Source organism: Panicum hallii, chromosome 4, assembly GCF_002211085.1.
Source record: "Panicum hallii strain FIL2 chromosome 4, PHallii_v3.1, whole genome shotgun sequence".
Lineage (NCBI taxonomy): Eukaryota > Viridiplantae > Streptophyta > Magnoliopsida > Poales > Poaceae > Panicum > Panicum hallii.
The window spans coordinates 45,226,842-45,243,180 of NC_038045.1; the positions used below are offsets into that span (position 1 = coordinate 45,226,842).

The 16,339-nt window shown below is 50.7% G+C and overlaps 4 protein-coding genes across 4 annotated transcripts; all 4 read right to left on the reverse strand.

The window, feature by feature from the left end:
- Positions 1 to 357: 357 nt before the first annotated feature.
- On the reverse strand, positions 358 to 1,977 carry LOC112889633 (12-oxophytodienoate reductase 1-like). Its single transcript, XM_025956362.1, has 2 exons — positions 1,395 to 1,977; positions 358 to 1,294 (listed from the first exon to the last, which is right to left on the reverse strand). The coding sequence occupies exons 1-2, from the start codon at positions 1,732 to 1,734 to the stop codon at positions 504 to 506; spliced, it is 1,131 nt and encodes a 376-aa protein (XP_025812147.1). The 5' UTR covers positions 1,735 to 1,977; the 3' UTR covers positions 358 to 503.
- Positions 1,978 to 3,569: 1,592 nt separating this feature from the next.
- On the reverse strand, positions 3,570 to 5,149 carry LOC112890991 (12-oxophytodienoate reductase 1-like). The gene is made up of 2 exons (XM_025957884.1): positions 4,661 to 5,149; positions 3,570 to 4,564 (listed from the first exon to the last, which is right to left on the reverse strand). The coding sequence occupies exons 1-2, from the start codon at positions 5,010 to 5,012 to the stop codon at positions 3,777 to 3,779; spliced, it is 1,140 nt and encodes a 379-aa protein (XP_025813669.1). The 5' UTR covers positions 5,013 to 5,149; the 3' UTR covers positions 3,570 to 3,776.
- Positions 5,150 to 8,258: 3,109 nt separating this feature from the next.
- Positions 8,259 to 10,727, reverse strand: LOC112888444 (chitin elicitor receptor kinase 1-like). The gene has a single exon (XM_025954659.1). It carries the CDS (start codon positions 9,966 to 9,968, stop codon positions 8,709 to 8,711), a length of 1,260 nt encoding a protein of 419 aa, XP_025810444.1. The 5' UTR covers positions 9,969 to 10,727; the 3' UTR covers positions 8,259 to 8,708.
- A 387-nt stretch (positions 10,728 to 11,114) lies between these two features.
- Positions 11,115 to 13,239, reverse strand: LOC112888443 (pentatricopeptide repeat-containing protein At3g29230-like). Its single transcript, XM_025954658.1, has one exon. The coding sequence runs from the start codon at positions 13,068 to 13,070 to the stop codon at positions 11,622 to 11,624; it is 1,449 nt and encodes a 482-aa protein (XP_025810443.1). The 5' UTR covers positions 13,071 to 13,239; the 3' UTR covers positions 11,115 to 11,621.
- Positions 13,240 to 16,339: the final 3,100 nt, after the last annotated feature.

Sequence of the window (16,339 nt, forward strand, 5' to 3'; positions counted from 1 at the left end):
TTAGCACATATGTATGTATATTTCGCCAGCTCTCCCCAACCTCGCAAAAAGAACTAATACAGATGAAACAACACCACATAAATACCACCTGGATCTGCCACAAATCCAAGAAGAACGGAGAAAAATAATGAACAACTCATGTTGCATGCATTTTAATATCCTGCTTAATTTTTTAGGAAAGAGAGGAGGGGCAAGGGCCCTACTGATATATTAATATGAAGAATAAGATGTTATTTTGCAACAAGTTAGGAATCATTGAATCTATGTAGCTATTCAGAATCCTGCTCAAATTGATGACGAGCATGAGCGCGCGCTTGGGTAGTTGACCCGTCTTTATTGCTATCATTTTCATGAAAATGATAGAACTTTTTAATAATTTCTGGATTCACCTCATAACAGTACAGATGAAACAACATAGATGAAGAATGGTAAAGATCATTGATGAAATCATGTTGCATGAATAATGCACGTTATCAGTTTTGATCAAATCGATCAACTACATGTTAAGCTTCTGAGTACTTGACTTGCTGTTGTTGTACGTCATCTTCAAGAAAAGGGTAATCCGTGTAGCCAATAACAGGATCTTGCGTATAGAAAGTGGAGCGATCATACTTGTTCAATGGCGCATCCAGCTCGAACCTCCTAGGGAGGTCAGGGTTAGCCAAGAAAAGCCTCCCGAATGCAATGAGATCTGTATAGCCTTCCTCCACAACCTTGTTGCCTTCCTCCCGATCATACCCGCCGGCCGCTATGAACGTGCCATTGAACGCCTTTCGGAACGGCAAGAGCCTGTGAGGGATCTGCCTGGGGCCGTCGACGATGGCCATCCGGGGCTCCACCATGTGACAGTAAAGGAAGCCCTCGTGCCTGTTGAGCTGCTGAATCATGTAGTGCCCAAGCGCCACCGGGTCGGAATCCACACAGTCCATATAGTCAGCGAAGGGCGACAGCCTGATCCCCACGCGGTGCGCGCCCACCTCGCCGACGACGGCGTCGACGACCTCCACCGTGAAGCGGCACCGGTTCTCCAGGCTGCCGCCGTACTCGTCGGTGCGGTCGTTAGCGCCGTCCTTCATGAACTGCTCGAAGAGGAACCCGTGCGCGCCGTGGATCTCCACGCCGTCGAACCCGGCCTCGATTGCATTCCGCGCGGCACGCCTGAAGTCGTCGACGACCCCGGAGATCTCGTCGGATCGCAGCCGGCGCGGCTTGGAGTACACCATGCCGGACTCCGCGTCAGGGGAGACCTGCTTGTCCGTGCTCGAGATCGGAGATTGCCCGTCTGGCTGAAAATCTGCAAATTTGGTTCATAAAGAATTGCTGAATTAGCAACGAGATCGATCAACTGAGCTAGCCGATGGTAGTAAACTTGCAATCGCGATCGTGCCACGCACCGTTGGTGGAGACCCTCCCGACGTGCGCGATCTGGCAGAAGAAGAGCGCACCCTTGCGGTGCACGGCGTCGACGACGGGCCTCCACGCTGCGACCTGCTCCGGCGTCCAGACGCCGGGGGACCCCGGGAAGCCCTGCGCGGTGGCGGACACGCCCGTGCCCTCCGCGATGAGCAGGCCGCCCCTGGTGGCCCGCTGCGAGTAGTAGACGGCGGTGTGCGGGCGCGGCACGTAGCCGTCGGCCCGGCACCGCGTCATCGGCGCGAGCACCACGCGGTGGGAGAGCTCGAACGGTCCCATCTTGAACGGGGCCATCAGCGGGATCGCTTTCTGGCGCCCCATCTTGCAGGAAAGACACTAGCTAGCTGGATTGCATTGCTCTGTTTCTTGCAACAAAAGCTCTCTGGTTTTGCTGTGCTTCTGCTTCGGGGCAACGGGAGTATATATACGTTTTTGGATTTGCGCCATCCACAGTTGGCCAACAATAGCAGCCACTGTTTCAGAAAAAATAAAAAAACAATAGCAGCCACGATGTGATGCGGACAGCTTGACTCGAGCGCCGGTGGCCGTAGGGAGTGACGCAACTAGTACGCGACGCAATGGCACCCGTGGAGACCATCTTCGCGGATCATCTGTGCCGACCCTGCCGCCTGCCGCCGTGCGTGCAAAACTGGCAGTTATAACACGAGTACTGTCCGTGCCGTAAAAGTGCAGTGGCGGATCATAAAAAAAATACCCACTGTGCAAATGCACGGGGATTAGGTCACACCATTGTTCATATAGGTTATCAGCAAAAGCTAAATCGAGGTACAAAAGCAAAAGGAGCTTTCAGGATCAAATATGATGTTTCGAACAAGACTTCGTCTAATGAAAGCATCATTTCACACGCACACGTGATGCACATCCATTTAGTACGCATTTTGATTTATCCTAAGTCAAACTGTTTTAAAGTTGATCAAATTTATAGAAAAAAGTAACAATATTTTGAATGCAAATGAGCATAATTAGATCTGTTGTGAAATATATCTTTATAATTTACTTATTTGATATGTTAGATGTTAATATTCTTCTCTATAAATTTGATCAAACTTAAACTACTTTAACTTAGAACAAACCAAAATACCTTATATTTCATGATAGATGGATTAAGTATGAAACAACAATAAGTAGATACTACCACTGCCACAAAACCAATGAAAAATGGTGTGCAAATAATATCGATAAATGAAAACTTGATGCACGAATGATTAGTCCTGGTCAAATTAAGGAACTGCATCCTTGAGCTTGAATAGCTGACTCACCATTGTTGGTGTTCTCTTGGTATAGAAGGTGGTTCAGTTATGATTGTGTGTCTAGTGGTGCGCGTAATTCAAACCACCTAGGCACGTCCCAGTCACAAAAAGAGCCTTCCCGCTACTATCAGCTTGTTGCCTTCCACCTTCCTCCCGCGGCGGCAATAAACGTGCTGTCGTTAAACGCCTTCCCGAACGGCAAAAGCCTAAAGAAATCCGCCTGCGTCCATCAACAATTACCGACCAAGGCTTCACTACGTGACAATACAAGAGATCTTCATGATTATTGAGATATTGCAAAAGTATTCAATTCGTTCCAAAATACAGGTCGTTTTGGCTTTTCTAGTTTTATAATATTTGCTATACATTTAGATATAATATTTATCTAAATACATAGTAAAAGTTATGAATTAAAAAAATTAAAATAACCTGCATTTTAAACCAAAGTGAGTAGATGCTAAGAGCTGCTGGGTCAGAGTCCACGCGCTCCTCGTAGTCACGAAATGGAGACAATTTGCGGATTCCCTCCACCCGTTTCTTCCTCACCCGTTCTGATTTGGTGCCCGTGCCCGTCACCCGTTCCGTCATCCACATGGTCTTCACCGTACTGCCATGCCGCCGCGTGCGGCGTGAGGCAGAAGTGGCCATGAATCCGTGATGTTGATTCAGGTTCGTCGTATTTGGCCGTGTTCGGACGACTGGACACCAACCGTATCTCGGTATGTGAGGCCAGACTGCGGGCCCTCCACCGAGCTTCCGGTCATGGTCATCTGACGTGGCTGATCCGATTTCTGCACACGGCAGAAAGTGGAATACCCAGAGTACCCAGAAGTGCAGAACATACAGCAGATGACATCCTTGCGTGGGCGTATGAGAACAGTGGGTAAAAAAATAGGTTTAGCAGAACTTTTATCATATTACACGTACACTTTTTTTTTGTTTCTCCTGATACAAGCTAAACAGTATTGAAAAGCTACTTCTTTGTACTGATTCACATACAAAACCAATGAAGAATCGGGGAGACCAATAATGAACTAGTGATGCATGAATCCTGCGCATTATTAGCACTAATCAAATCGATGAACTGCAGGATCAAGCTTGAGTAGCGGACTCTTTGTTTTTGCTACCATCTTCAAGAAAAGGGTAGTCCGTGTAGCCAACGACGGGGTCCTGTATGTAGAAGGTGGAGCGGTCGTACTTGTTCAGTGGCGCGCCCAGCTCAAACCTCCTAGGCAGGTCTGGGTTGGCCAGGAAGAGCCTTCCATACGCGACAAGGTCAGCATAGCCTTCCGCCACTACCTTGTTGCCCTCCTCCCTGTCGTACCCACCGGCGGCGATGAACGTGCCATTGAACGCCTTCCTGAACGGCAAGAGCCGGTGTGGAATCTGCCTGCGTCCATCGACGATGGCCATCCGAGGCTCCACCATGTGGCAGTAGAGGAAGCCCTCGTGCTTGTTGAGCTGCTGGATCATGTAGTTGCCGAGCGCCACCGGGTCGGAGTCCACGCAGTCCATGAAGTCGACGAACGGCGATAGTCTGATGCCCACGCGATGCGCACCCACCTCGCCGACGATGGCGTCGATGACCTCAACGGCGAAGCGGCATCGGTTCTCGAGGCTTCCGCCGTACTCGTCGGTGCGGTCGTTGGAGCTGTCCTTCATGAACTGCTCCAGGAGGTAGCCATGCGCGCCGTGGATTTCCACGCCGTCGAAGCCCGCCTCGATGGCGTTCCGCGCGGCGCGCCTGAAGTCGTCGACGATCCCGGGGATCTCCTCCGTCCGCAGCCGGCGCGGCTTCGAGTACACCATGCCGGACTCGGCGTCAGGGGAGACCTGCTTGTCCGTGCTCGAGATCGGAGATTGCCCGTCAGGCTGGAGCTCTGCCAATTGGACCAAAAAGAGAAATCAGTAATCAATCAGCATCACAACAAGCAATCACAGTACTAACAAGGATGCGCTCGTAGTTGGAAACTCACCGTTGGTGGAGACCCTGCCAACGTGCCAGATCTGGCAGAAGAAGATCCCGCCCTTGCGGTGGACGGCGTCGACGATGGGCTTCCACGCCTCCACCTGCTCCGGCGTCCAGATGCCGGGGGTCTCCGGGTACCCCTGCGCGGTGGCGGACACTCCGGTGGCCTCGGCGATGAGGAGGCCGCCCTTGGTGGCGCGCTGCGAGTAGTACACGGCGGCGTGCGGCTGCGGCACGTTGCCGTAGGAGCGGCAGCGCGTGAGCGGCGCGAGCACCACACGGTGGGAGAGCTGGAACTGGCCCATCTTGTACGGCGTCATCAGCGAGATGACCTCCTTGGCAGCTTCTTGATGCACCATCTTGCCTGCCTGGTCGGCCTCGGTCGCCGGCGTGCCGGAGATGCTTGGCTCTGGAACGCCGCGGCTGCTCGCTGGCTCTCTGCTCTGGGCTCTGCTTGCAGCTTGCTTTCGCTTGCTCCGTTTCTTGCTTGGTGATGCCTGTGGCTCTCCATCCGGGCGGGGGTGTGGCCGTATTTATACGTGTCGGAGTGGGTGCTCCAGGCGTGATGCTTATTGGCTTCCCTTCGTCAATCGCCGGCCGTTTTCTTTCTGAAGTGTCCAGATTGTTCCGATCTCTGACCCTGCGTCAGCCTTTTCGTCATCCAGCCTGCACTCGTGCGCGTGCGGCAAACAGCGGCCAATCGGCCATGGTCTTTTTTTCCCACGCAGGTTCATTGTACTAGGCCGTATTTCGTTTCGTCTGCAAACCAACCGCACGTGAGCTTTCGGACTGTCGTACTGGCCGACTCTAACAAAGTGCCAAACTGCCAATTACACGAATAACGAGATGACGCAATTAGGACGTTAAGTAGGGATCTTCTTCACTGATCACCCAAATCTTTTTTTTTCTTAAAAAAAAGGAACGATCACCTAAGTCGCGTGTGCATGCTGGACTACAGTGTTTGGATTATCAAGAGAGTAAAATATAGTGATGGTTCTTAAATTTGTCCATCAGATTAGGGGATTAATTTTTTTTTTGACATGAAAGGGTCCCGGTTAACTGCACCGCAGCAGTGTTTAGTTCTCATCACAGTTACGTTGCAAAAAGGAAAAATGAAAGAAGAAACTAGACGCATACCCTAAAATCACGCGCTCATCCATTGATTAACCTCACACTGGTTGACACAGTGTAGACACGTACTTACTCAGGGCTAACGCTCTCTCTACTTTTTTACATGGATTTAGAAATCTCTTTCCCATATTAACCTGAGATGTGTACGTAGAACGTGAATCCATTGATGTGCTTCGTCACAGAGGTTGCAAGTGTTTAAGCGCGTGAGGATAAAATTTTCAATTACGGATAGACTTCCAGCGTCCCAGATTGTACTGTAACTATTTTCCCCAACTTAAAAAAACTAATCTTTGATGATTTCTTCAAATCTAGACCGGAGTGCTGGGGAATATTTATTTATATCACATACAACTAGACACGGTGTTATGGTACATATCTGCTGAAGATAATAAAATTTTAAAATAAAATAACACGTGCAATACGGCTAGCCACACTTACGCTGAACCACGCCCGTGCCGGTGCTGTGCATAACGAGTTAACGACCCTACTCTTACGGCGCCAGGATTTTCCCACGAGGCGTTGACGCATCCGGCACACCGGACGCCGCGTGACGCATCCCCAGACGCATCGCGGATCCCGCGAACCGAAAGCAGTGACGCGAAGGTTCTCCACCATCCGTCGTTGGGTGGTGTCAGGCTGCCTGTCAGCTGCGGTACGTGCTTACGTCCTGCCGACGTCGGAGAATGCGGGTTCCTATACGGGCCGCGTGCTACTACTAGAAAGCACTCGGAGAAGACGCGATCACGGGCCATCACAATCAGCCCAGCTCGAAAGCTCAATCTTCGTTCTGGGCTTCCGTTCTGGTCCGAAACAAATGGAAACGCAGATGTGGGCTGAAGCCTCTGGGCCCAAAAGAGCAAAAAGCCTTGTGGAAAGCACCGGACTCTTTCGCACAAATTTTTTTAAAAAAGGTTAAAAAATTTAAATTCGAAAAAGGTGTCGATTTGGAAAATTTTCAAAAATAGGTATCTCCCGCCCGATCATCGAGCGGGAGGCGAAGAGGCCCCTCCCACGGCGGCAAAGGCATCCCGCCCGCCAACTGGCGGGATGTGGCCTTTTTCTTATTTTTTATTCAAATTTATGTTTTACAAACTATTCAAAATTCATACTTTTTTTTCAAATACAAGATTTATTCGCCATACTCTTTTGTATACATATAAATTTTTTAAAAAAATTGATAACAATATTACTCTGCTTCCCATTACTCATGCAGATCGATCTGATCCATGCGCGGAGGTCGAAGCTGCATCTCAGATCACGTTGTTTGACCGTGGAATATGTATACCGGAGGCACAGTACAAAGAGAGCTTTCGTCGGATTAATGACAACTTGACGCGAGCGTTACGTGCACTGACGTGTTGCAGCAGAGACCACGTGGGGGTCTCCAGTTCATCTCATGCGTCCGTCCACGTGGTACACAGCTGGCCCATCGACCTCTGCAGCACCGCACGCACCGTCCAGCGGTACTGCCGCCAGTTCGAGCTGTAAGTCTTTTATAATTGCCATTTCGATCAACTTTGATTTACACGACTAATTTCGTTTGTTTTTATAGTCATGCACTTGACGGCAATGGGGCCTCCTCCTGTAAGAATGGAGCCTCAGACGTTTGGCGCCTATGCTCCAGGAACGTCTCTCCCGTCGGGTTCGACGCCAACTGCTCGGTATTCTCAGGGCTATACTCAGCATGCGTGGTCAATGGGAGCTCCTGCACACGGTGATCTGTTCCGTGTGCCGGACTAGGACGGCGGCTCCGTCAGTTTATCGGAGTTGGAGGGCGGCGGCGCCGGGCCAGATATCATTGGCCCCTCCCAGATGTATGACGCTCCACCTCTACAGTACCAGGATGACCCGTTCATGTCGGCGCCTCCTCCGCCTCGTCCTCACCGTGCTCCAGATGCACTCACGTACTCGGAGGGGCACATACGCCGACGGCCTAAGACTAGGGGGAGGACAAAGAGAGCGCGAGGACCGGGACAGACGGAGTAGATACTCCTGATTCAGTGGACTCTGTATATTTAAACTATTTTTTTATCATACTATTTTATTTTTAATGGCTTGATGTATCGTACTATCGTAATATTTGGATTCTACGTTGCAAAATGTTATCGCTTAACCATCTTCATACGAGTTTTAGATACCGTAATCTTTTTCGTAAAATTGAACTAAAATTTTATATGTATACAAAAGAGTATGGCGAATAAATCTTATATTTGAAAAAAATATGAATTTTGAATAGTTTGTAAAAGATAAATTCGAACAAAAAATAAGAAAAAGGGCACATCCCGCCCAGCGGGCGGGATATCTCCCGTTGGATGGGCGGGAGGTGTCTGGCCCCACGACTCCCGCCCGTTAATCGGACGGGAGGTACCTATTTTTTGAAATTTTCCAAATTGGAACTTTTTCAAATTTAATTTTTTTAATCTTTTTTTTAAAAAATCCGTAACTATCTATTGGTGGGCCTGGAGCCGACCAGTCTCACTTGGTTTCAGATTCCTTGCCAATCGTGCGCAAAGGGCGGAAGCACAAACCTACCGTGATGCGTGATGTGCTGGCAGCCGCACATGCTTTTACTTTTACAATTACTACTCCACAATCGATCAATCCTCTGTACGAGTAGGACTGGTGCACGTGCACACAAAAATCATCTATCCCCATCTACTGATCTACTCTCATCTGATCACCTAGGTGGAAAGAACCTTGCCGAAAATCTCAGCAAGCAATCGTGGGCGCCGAGGTTAATGGTCTACAGCAGAATCAGGATATAGTTTTTAGAATTGAAATTTCACAGGAATTTCAATAAATTTCCTAAGGATTTCGGTTTGCCTACTTTCCCCAACCCCACTACCCCGAGTCCACGATCGAGCCACTAAGCCGCATCCAGCTGAAAATGGCAACGGCGATGTCGGCGCGCGGTCGCGCTCGGTTCACCGCGGCGCCACCGATACGGAGAACTCGGTGGGCACTTGGACCTTCTGCTCCCACGCCCGGGACTCGAGGTAAACCTTGGACACCTTCCCCGCGACCCACGTCATGTCCGGCCGGTTCTCCGGCGACGCGCACCGGAGCGCCACCTCCACCAGCCTCTCCGCGGCCGCCACGGGGAACGAGTCCCCTAGCCTCCTGTCGACCCAGTTCCTCACGCTCCCGCCCGCCGCCGCCGCCGCGGCCGTCTCGAGGACCGACACCCGCTGGAACTCCTTGGTGCCCCTGTCGAAGCGGTACCTCGCCGGCTCCTCCCCGGAGAGCAGCTCCAGCAGCAGCACCCCGAAGGCGTACACGTCCGCCTCCCGCGACGGCTCGCTCGACCCCGGCGCCGCGTAGGGGGACTCGCCGGCCTCCCGGGCGTCGGCGGGGGCCGCGAATTCGGCCGCGCCGAAGTGGGTGAGCCGCGCGCGGAGGCCCGGGTCGGACACGACCACGGCGGAGGGCGAGACGCGGCCGTGGACGGCGCCCGCGTGGTGGTGGACGTACTCGAGCCCCTGGGCGACGTCGGCGGCGACCTGGACGCGGGAGACCCAGGTGCGGAGCGCGGTGAAGCTGGGGTTCCGCGGGCTGCGCAGGCACGCCGCCAGCGTGGCGGCGCCCGGCGGGAGCTCGTAGGCGAGGTAGAGGTGCGCGCCCGCGGGGCACGCGCCCAGCAGCCGCGCGAGGCTGGTGTGGTGGTATCTGCCGACCCGGGCGAGCGCGGCGGCGTCCACGGCCGCGCCGGGGCGGCGCGGGAGCTGGAAGAGCGCCGCGTCGCGGCGGCGGAGGGAGCAGCGCCAGTAGGCGTCGCCCCCGGCGCGCTTGGCGAGGAAGCTGTTGGTGGCGGCGGCGAGCTCCTGGAACGGGTAGAGCACGGGCGGGTCCGGGAGCGAGGCGCGCGCCGCGGCGAGGGAGGCGCGGCCGGAGGACGCGGACGAGGTCGAGGACGACGAGGTGGCGCCGCGCCGCTGCCCGCTGGCCGTGCCCGCGCCGGAGGGCCCCGCCCCCGAGTTGGAGGACGTGAAGGCGGTGGCGGAGGAGTCCCCGGCCGCGGCGAGGCGGCGCTTGGCGGAGGACGAGGAGGAGGCAGAGCGGCGGGACGAGGGGGCCGCCGCGGGCCGCGGCGCCGCCGCGTCGGAGCCGGGCCTGGGCTTGCACATCGCCCGCTGCGACCGCGTCCAGCTGCGGCTGCGGGTTGCGACCGCGCCAGAGCAGAGCATATCCCCCCCGGCGAAATCGCGAGGCGCGTGCGTGCTCCGCTGGCTGTGCCCTGCCGTTGGGATGTCGGGGGGCCAAGCTTAGGCAGGCTGCTAGTAGCCGCCGATGCTTGCTAAGCATGTGGGTTAGCCACGCGGCTCGACACGTCCGGCCGCCTGGTTTTTGCAGGGGAAAGGAGACAGGACAACGGGACTACGGGAGAGTGGGAGGGGAGCGTACGAGGGCCTTCACACCTCACAGTTCACACTCGTTGGGTAGCGACAACGTAGCGTCACGGGCTGCTGGATGGAACCTGACGCCGTGGTACCCTGGTACTGCTGCTACGGTTGCTCTGCTTCCTTCTCTCCCCGGCCGTCCTCCAACGACCCATCACGGTCCACGTCACAGCCAGCCAAACGCGACGAAGTGAGGCAGAGCCAACGTGCTCCAACGCTACTATCTACATCACCTGCGTCCTGCCTATGCCTGCCCTACGAGCCTTTGGACGTTTCATGTATACGGGAATGCCAGTCAACTGAGTCAAGATAAGTTAGCTTCTGCTGCTCCAAGTGCGTGTTCTCTTCTCCAACTAGTATTATCCTATAGGGGAATGGGAGTACCATGCGTGCAATAGGCAAGGCACGCCGGCTGCCTGCCTGCTATTCTATCTGGTCGTGGCACAAGTGCAAGAGGAAACACGCGGCTTTGCATTGCAGGACAGGGGATCCAGCTCTTTCCCGGCTTACCCGTGTGATCCGGCCAGCCAGTGGCGACATTTTGGTTTCTGGAGATACTGGCAAGGGACAAGCACCATCCAACCATCATATTTGGCCGTTTTCACCACTGATTTGGTCAACATTTGCATGCTCATTTAGCTATGCCGTATGCTTGCTGCAACCGAGGCAGGCCGGCTGGCTGGAGGATCTGTCACCTGTGTGCCGCCACAGCACACAAACGATGTGCATCCTAGCCTCGAGTGAGAACAGGGCGGATCTAGGGGGGGCAGGGGGGCTCCAGCCCCCTACAGCCATAGCGTCAATGGAAATTATTTTGTTGATAGGGTGTCAACGGAAAATAAGGGGAGGAAGAAGGGAGAAGAAAATGAAATGAAGAAGAAAGGGTCAAAGGGAGATGGAGGAGGAAGAGAGATGAACCCTCCCACACCCCCCCCCCCCCCACACACACACACACACACAAACTTGCAGGCTGCATCCGCCGTTCCTTACAATAACATACAGAGACTTTTTTCAATTGTTTTTAACAGCAAGTCAAACCTAATGAACAATTCCATTCAATGGAATGTTCTATAGGGGGCCCTTTTCCACTATATTCACGATATTGAATAAAATGGAAGAAATTCTTCACGATTCCAAGAGTTTCGGGATTACTTCATTTATATCCATTTTTGCATAATCGCGGCCTCTAGGTTAGCTCAAAGTGTAGTACAACGCGAATTCTCAAAATTCTTTTCTATTTATCATCAAACAATGGCATCTATTGAGACGATGATCAGGTTTCTGGCATCCAAGTCAGCTTTGACTTGTTTTTTCAAAAAAGTCAGCTTTGACTTTGAGGGTACCTCTCATCGTGAATCCTATACAACTTGATTCCTTGAACGACCTGAACTACGGAGAACGGAGTACCTCTCATTCCCTGCTGCCGCGCCATCGCGTTGTTCAATTCGTGCAGGAGCTGGCCAGGTCATAGCAAGCACGGCCGGGCTGCTTGCGGCGAGTGCCCTTGCCGTGCCTCACGGCCGCGCGCACCCCCCTCCTGTGCTCCTCGACGCGGTCCCACCGCTGCAGGGACGCGTACACGTTGGACAGGCCGTACGCGGCGCCGTCCCCGAGGTCCATCTCCGAGATCCGCCGCGCCGCCCACTCGCTCAGCCTGACGCCGCCCTCCTGCCGCTCCGGGTCGCGGGCGTCGAGCAGCAGGAGGCTTCCGAGCACCTTGGCGTTGGGGCGGCCGGGCATCGCCCGCACGAGCCGCGCGGCCTCGTCGACGCAGCCCGCGCGGCACAGCAGGTCCACCACGCACCCGTAGTGCTCCGTCTGGGGCGGCACGCCGTGCACCGGCAGCATGTCGGCGAAGAGCTTCCGGCCCGCGGCCACCAACCCCGAGTGGCTGCACGCCGACAGGAGCGCCACGAACGTCACCGCGTCCGGCTTGACCTCGTGCTGCCGTCGGTTCCGCGCCCCGTCGACCATGTCACGGAACGCGGCGACGGCGTCCTCGCCGCGGCCGTTCATGCCGAGCCCCGCGATCACCGTGTTCCAGCAGAAAAGGTTCGGGTGGCAAGGCATGGTGCGGAAGACGTCGAGCGCGCGGTCCACGCTCCCGCACTTGAAGTACATGTCCATGAGGGCGTTGCTCAGCACGGCATCGACCCGTGTCCCCTGCTGCCGGGTCTGGAGATGGATCTGCCGGCCCAGGGCGAAATCCCCCACCTGGGTGCACGCGCTCACCACGGTGGCCATGGTCACCGTGGTGGGCCTCGGCCTGTGTTCCTCCTCCTCCTGCTGCTGTTGCTGATGAATGTGCATCAGACGGTGGAACATGGCGATGGCGGCGGCGGGTTCCCCTCCGTGCAAATACCCGGCCATCATCGTGTTCCACGTCACGACGTCCGGCAACGTGGAGCCCATACGGTCGAACAGGTCCCGCGCGGCGTCCATCCGCCCGGCCTTGCAGTACCCGTCGATCATCGCGTTCCACGACACGACGCTGCTGCTCCCCGCGCGGAGGCTCGCGTCGAAGACCCGCCGAGCCGAGCCGAGGTCGCCGGCCCTGCAGTAGCACGTGACCATGGCGTTCCACGAGGCGGGGGTCCTGTCCGCCATTCGGTCGAACAGCGCCCGGGCGTCGGCGGCCCTCCCGGCGGCGCCGAGCGCGGCGAGCATGGCGTTGCAGGCGACCACGTCCCTGCGCGGCATTTCGACGAACAGCCTCTGGGCGGCGGACAGGAGACCCCGCTTCGCGTAACGGGTCAGCAAGGCGGTGGCCAGGACCACGTCGGAGGCGAGGCCCAGCTTCCAGGCCAGGGAGTGGAGGGCCTGCGCTTCCCGGCAGCCGGCACACGCAGCGATCGCTCGGACGAGGGCGGCGCGGGAGTGCGGAAGCATGGGGCTGTGGAAGCATCCGCAGCTGTCGACGGGTTTTCTCTGCACGTGCGCGCCTGTGGCGTAACAGGGGGCATCATACACTGGACTTCGTGTAGTCCCAGTCTCCCAGACATGAATTTTTGAGAATACAATCAGTTCATCAGTTGCTTCTGGTGTGAGTTGACTTGTGGTAGCACACACTTGTGCAGTTGTGCCTGTCGATGTGCATGACCATGCTCCATCATGGGATTAATTTATCATATGAATTTTTGAGAGATGTGGTCAGTTCTCGTTAGTGGATAACTAGGTGGTTTGTGAGTATGGATCACCTCATTCCATTCATCAAAGCAAACAAATAACCAGACATCCTACAAATTTCCTCGATTGTGCTGTCCTAGATAGTAAACAATAGTTGTTCTGGTTTCTAGCTAGGTTGAGCAACTTACAAACAATATAACGGGAAACGACTATAGGAAATGTAAATGCAACAACGGAAATCATCAACTGTAATCATATAAGTGGAGAGCAAATGTAGAAATGTTAGAAAAAATTCACATACGAAAAGGTTTTAATCCTTACACAAGTGAAGGGTCGCCTTGATTAAGTTTATTAGCTTTTCATACACGCACACATCATATCAAAATCATAAAAGGCTACCTGTCGTACCAACGTGCGCTACAGGTATTTTTGTTGGGCTGCTTCGCTCTTCCTGTTTTTTTGTTACCGGCCTGTGTAAAGCCTACGGTATCAGCCCCCGTCTCCTTCTGTTCGATTTTGTTTCCATTCACGTATGAAACACCACCAAAATGTAAGGGAATAAGCTATTCCGACAAAAAAATGTTCAGTTCAAAATTTAGCTCAATTTTGCCTTTCAGTATCCAACGAATTGGCAGGATTTCACCATGGATCGATAATGTAAGGTCACGACGGCTGCTTCAACGAGCTATAGTTCTTGCTGAAATCGGCATGTGAATCACATGCGGATAGACCTCTAGCTAGATCTCAAAATATATTGACGGAAAAATTCAGTTTCCACCTTCAAATTATCCAAATTATCATAGAAATCTGATTTTTAACCTTCAACTATAAAACCCGACAATACAGCCATCCACTGTCGAAACCGGGTACTTTGGCCCTTTAGGTGGTTCTATATTCTCTTTTTTTTAAAAAAATAAAAAATACTAGTTAGATCTAAAAAAATTAAAACTAATTTATTTTAAAATAGAAAAATATGAAACTGATACCAATATTATTTCTAAAAATGTAACATATCTTTTGGTGCTCTAATTGAATCTTATTTATTTAAAAATAATAGGAATAACTATAAGCAAACAAATTCTAAAGATAAGAAAAACTTAGATCCGGATAATTGACACGTAGAGTACCAACTATAGGTTACATTTTAGAAAAATATTGGCACATGTTTTATGTTTTTCTAATTAAAATAAATTAATTATCATTTTTTATTTAAATTTGAATATTGTTAATTTTTATAAAATAAAAAACCACCTCTAATACTACTTAAGGGTCCAAATTTGATCGGTTTCAATAGTCGGATGATCCTCGTTGTCTGTTTTATAGGTATAGGTTAAAAATTAGATTTTTATGATAATTCAAGATGTAAACAGGACTTTTCTATATTGATAGTTGGTATATGGAATTTTCTAATATTTAATACAAAGGTGAATACAATATTTATTTTATTTTCTTTTATACAAAGATGCTTGTTAACATACAATATTTATTTTATTTTTTAACAAGATTATATGCATATAAGTTGGATAAAAGACTAGTTTGAGAGTGTGATGGTAAGTCTTGAAAAGATAAAAAATAATACAAAAAGTTGCGTTGACAAAGTCATAGCCTGTCATCAATACCAAATTGTTTTCTAATCCACTCAAAAATTGTTTTCTAATTACGTTCAATACAATTTATTTTCGAATTACATTTTTAAAGTGTCATCCTTTGATAGATATTTGGTTAAATAATACTCCAATTATACCTTAATTAGGGTATAAGCCTGTAGCATGAGAAAGCTAGCCCAGTAGCCCGGTTGGTCGGGCTGGTGACGCGTGGGATGGGAAATGGGCTGCCGTGGCTCACGATTTTTTTATTTGCTTTCCTTTCTTAGCTTACCGTGCATCGTTTGTTGTAAATAGTTACATGGATTTTTTATTCTAAACCACTGTTAATTTCTATAAAAAATAAATAATAAACGGTATGTGAGACCAACTTGTTAATGGTTCCTCTGTAACTCCTGCTAGTGTATCAAAATATATTAAACTGATCTTTTACTCCAAGCAATCATTATTTTTCCAGTAAAAAAGATAATATAAACGGTGTAGGCGATCCCATTGGACCCACCTGTAAAGAATTTGTTAGCTATTGTACTGTATATATGAGCCCACCCAATGTGAGATCCACCAATCAGTGGGACCGAGTGGGTCTTGTAAATAGTTGAGCATGTGATTTATGAGCAGTACCAGTGCCTCTAGGATTGTTCTAAAATTCCGAGCTTAAGTGTATATAGGGATACAGGTGTTGATTACTTCCTTCTAAGTTTTCCATTTTAGACTCCATTTTCGCACCGTCAGATTCCATATGATGAGATCTATAAAATTATATACATAGTGCATATATTTTAAAATATGCTTCCTCCGTTCTTAAATATATAACACCATTGATTTTTCCCTTAAAGTTTGACCAACAATTTTAACTTATAAAATAAAATAAGTACAACTAGATTTATGAATGTACTTTAGATTTCATTTGTAGATTTGTCTATTTGTATAAATATTTATAGAAAATATGAAAAGCTAAGCGAATAAAAAAACTCAATGGTCTCATATACTTAAGGGCGGAGGTAGTAGTTTTTTATATACTAGCAACTTATATTGAATGTGTAATAACTATTTCTGTATGTGTGTATAAACTCATGTAAACCTATCGACAAAACACATAAATTTCTAAAAAATAATGTCAACCTATATTATTACCTATATGAATTATCTACATAAGTTGCGATATTATCACTACATAAGTATTACAATATGAAAGTTGCCACTGATTCTCTATATAAATTAATCTTGATATGTTGATATAAATTTTCTACATAAGTTAAATGCGCTACTAGAGATACATGACATTACACCGTGCAACATAAGTTAGACCCTGTTTGGCAGGGTTTCTACCAGCTCCGGCCCCTCCGGAGGAGCCCTACCAAAACATTTTATATGTTGTTACACACTATAAGTAGCTATTACATATACAGTATAAGTTGTCATCACATA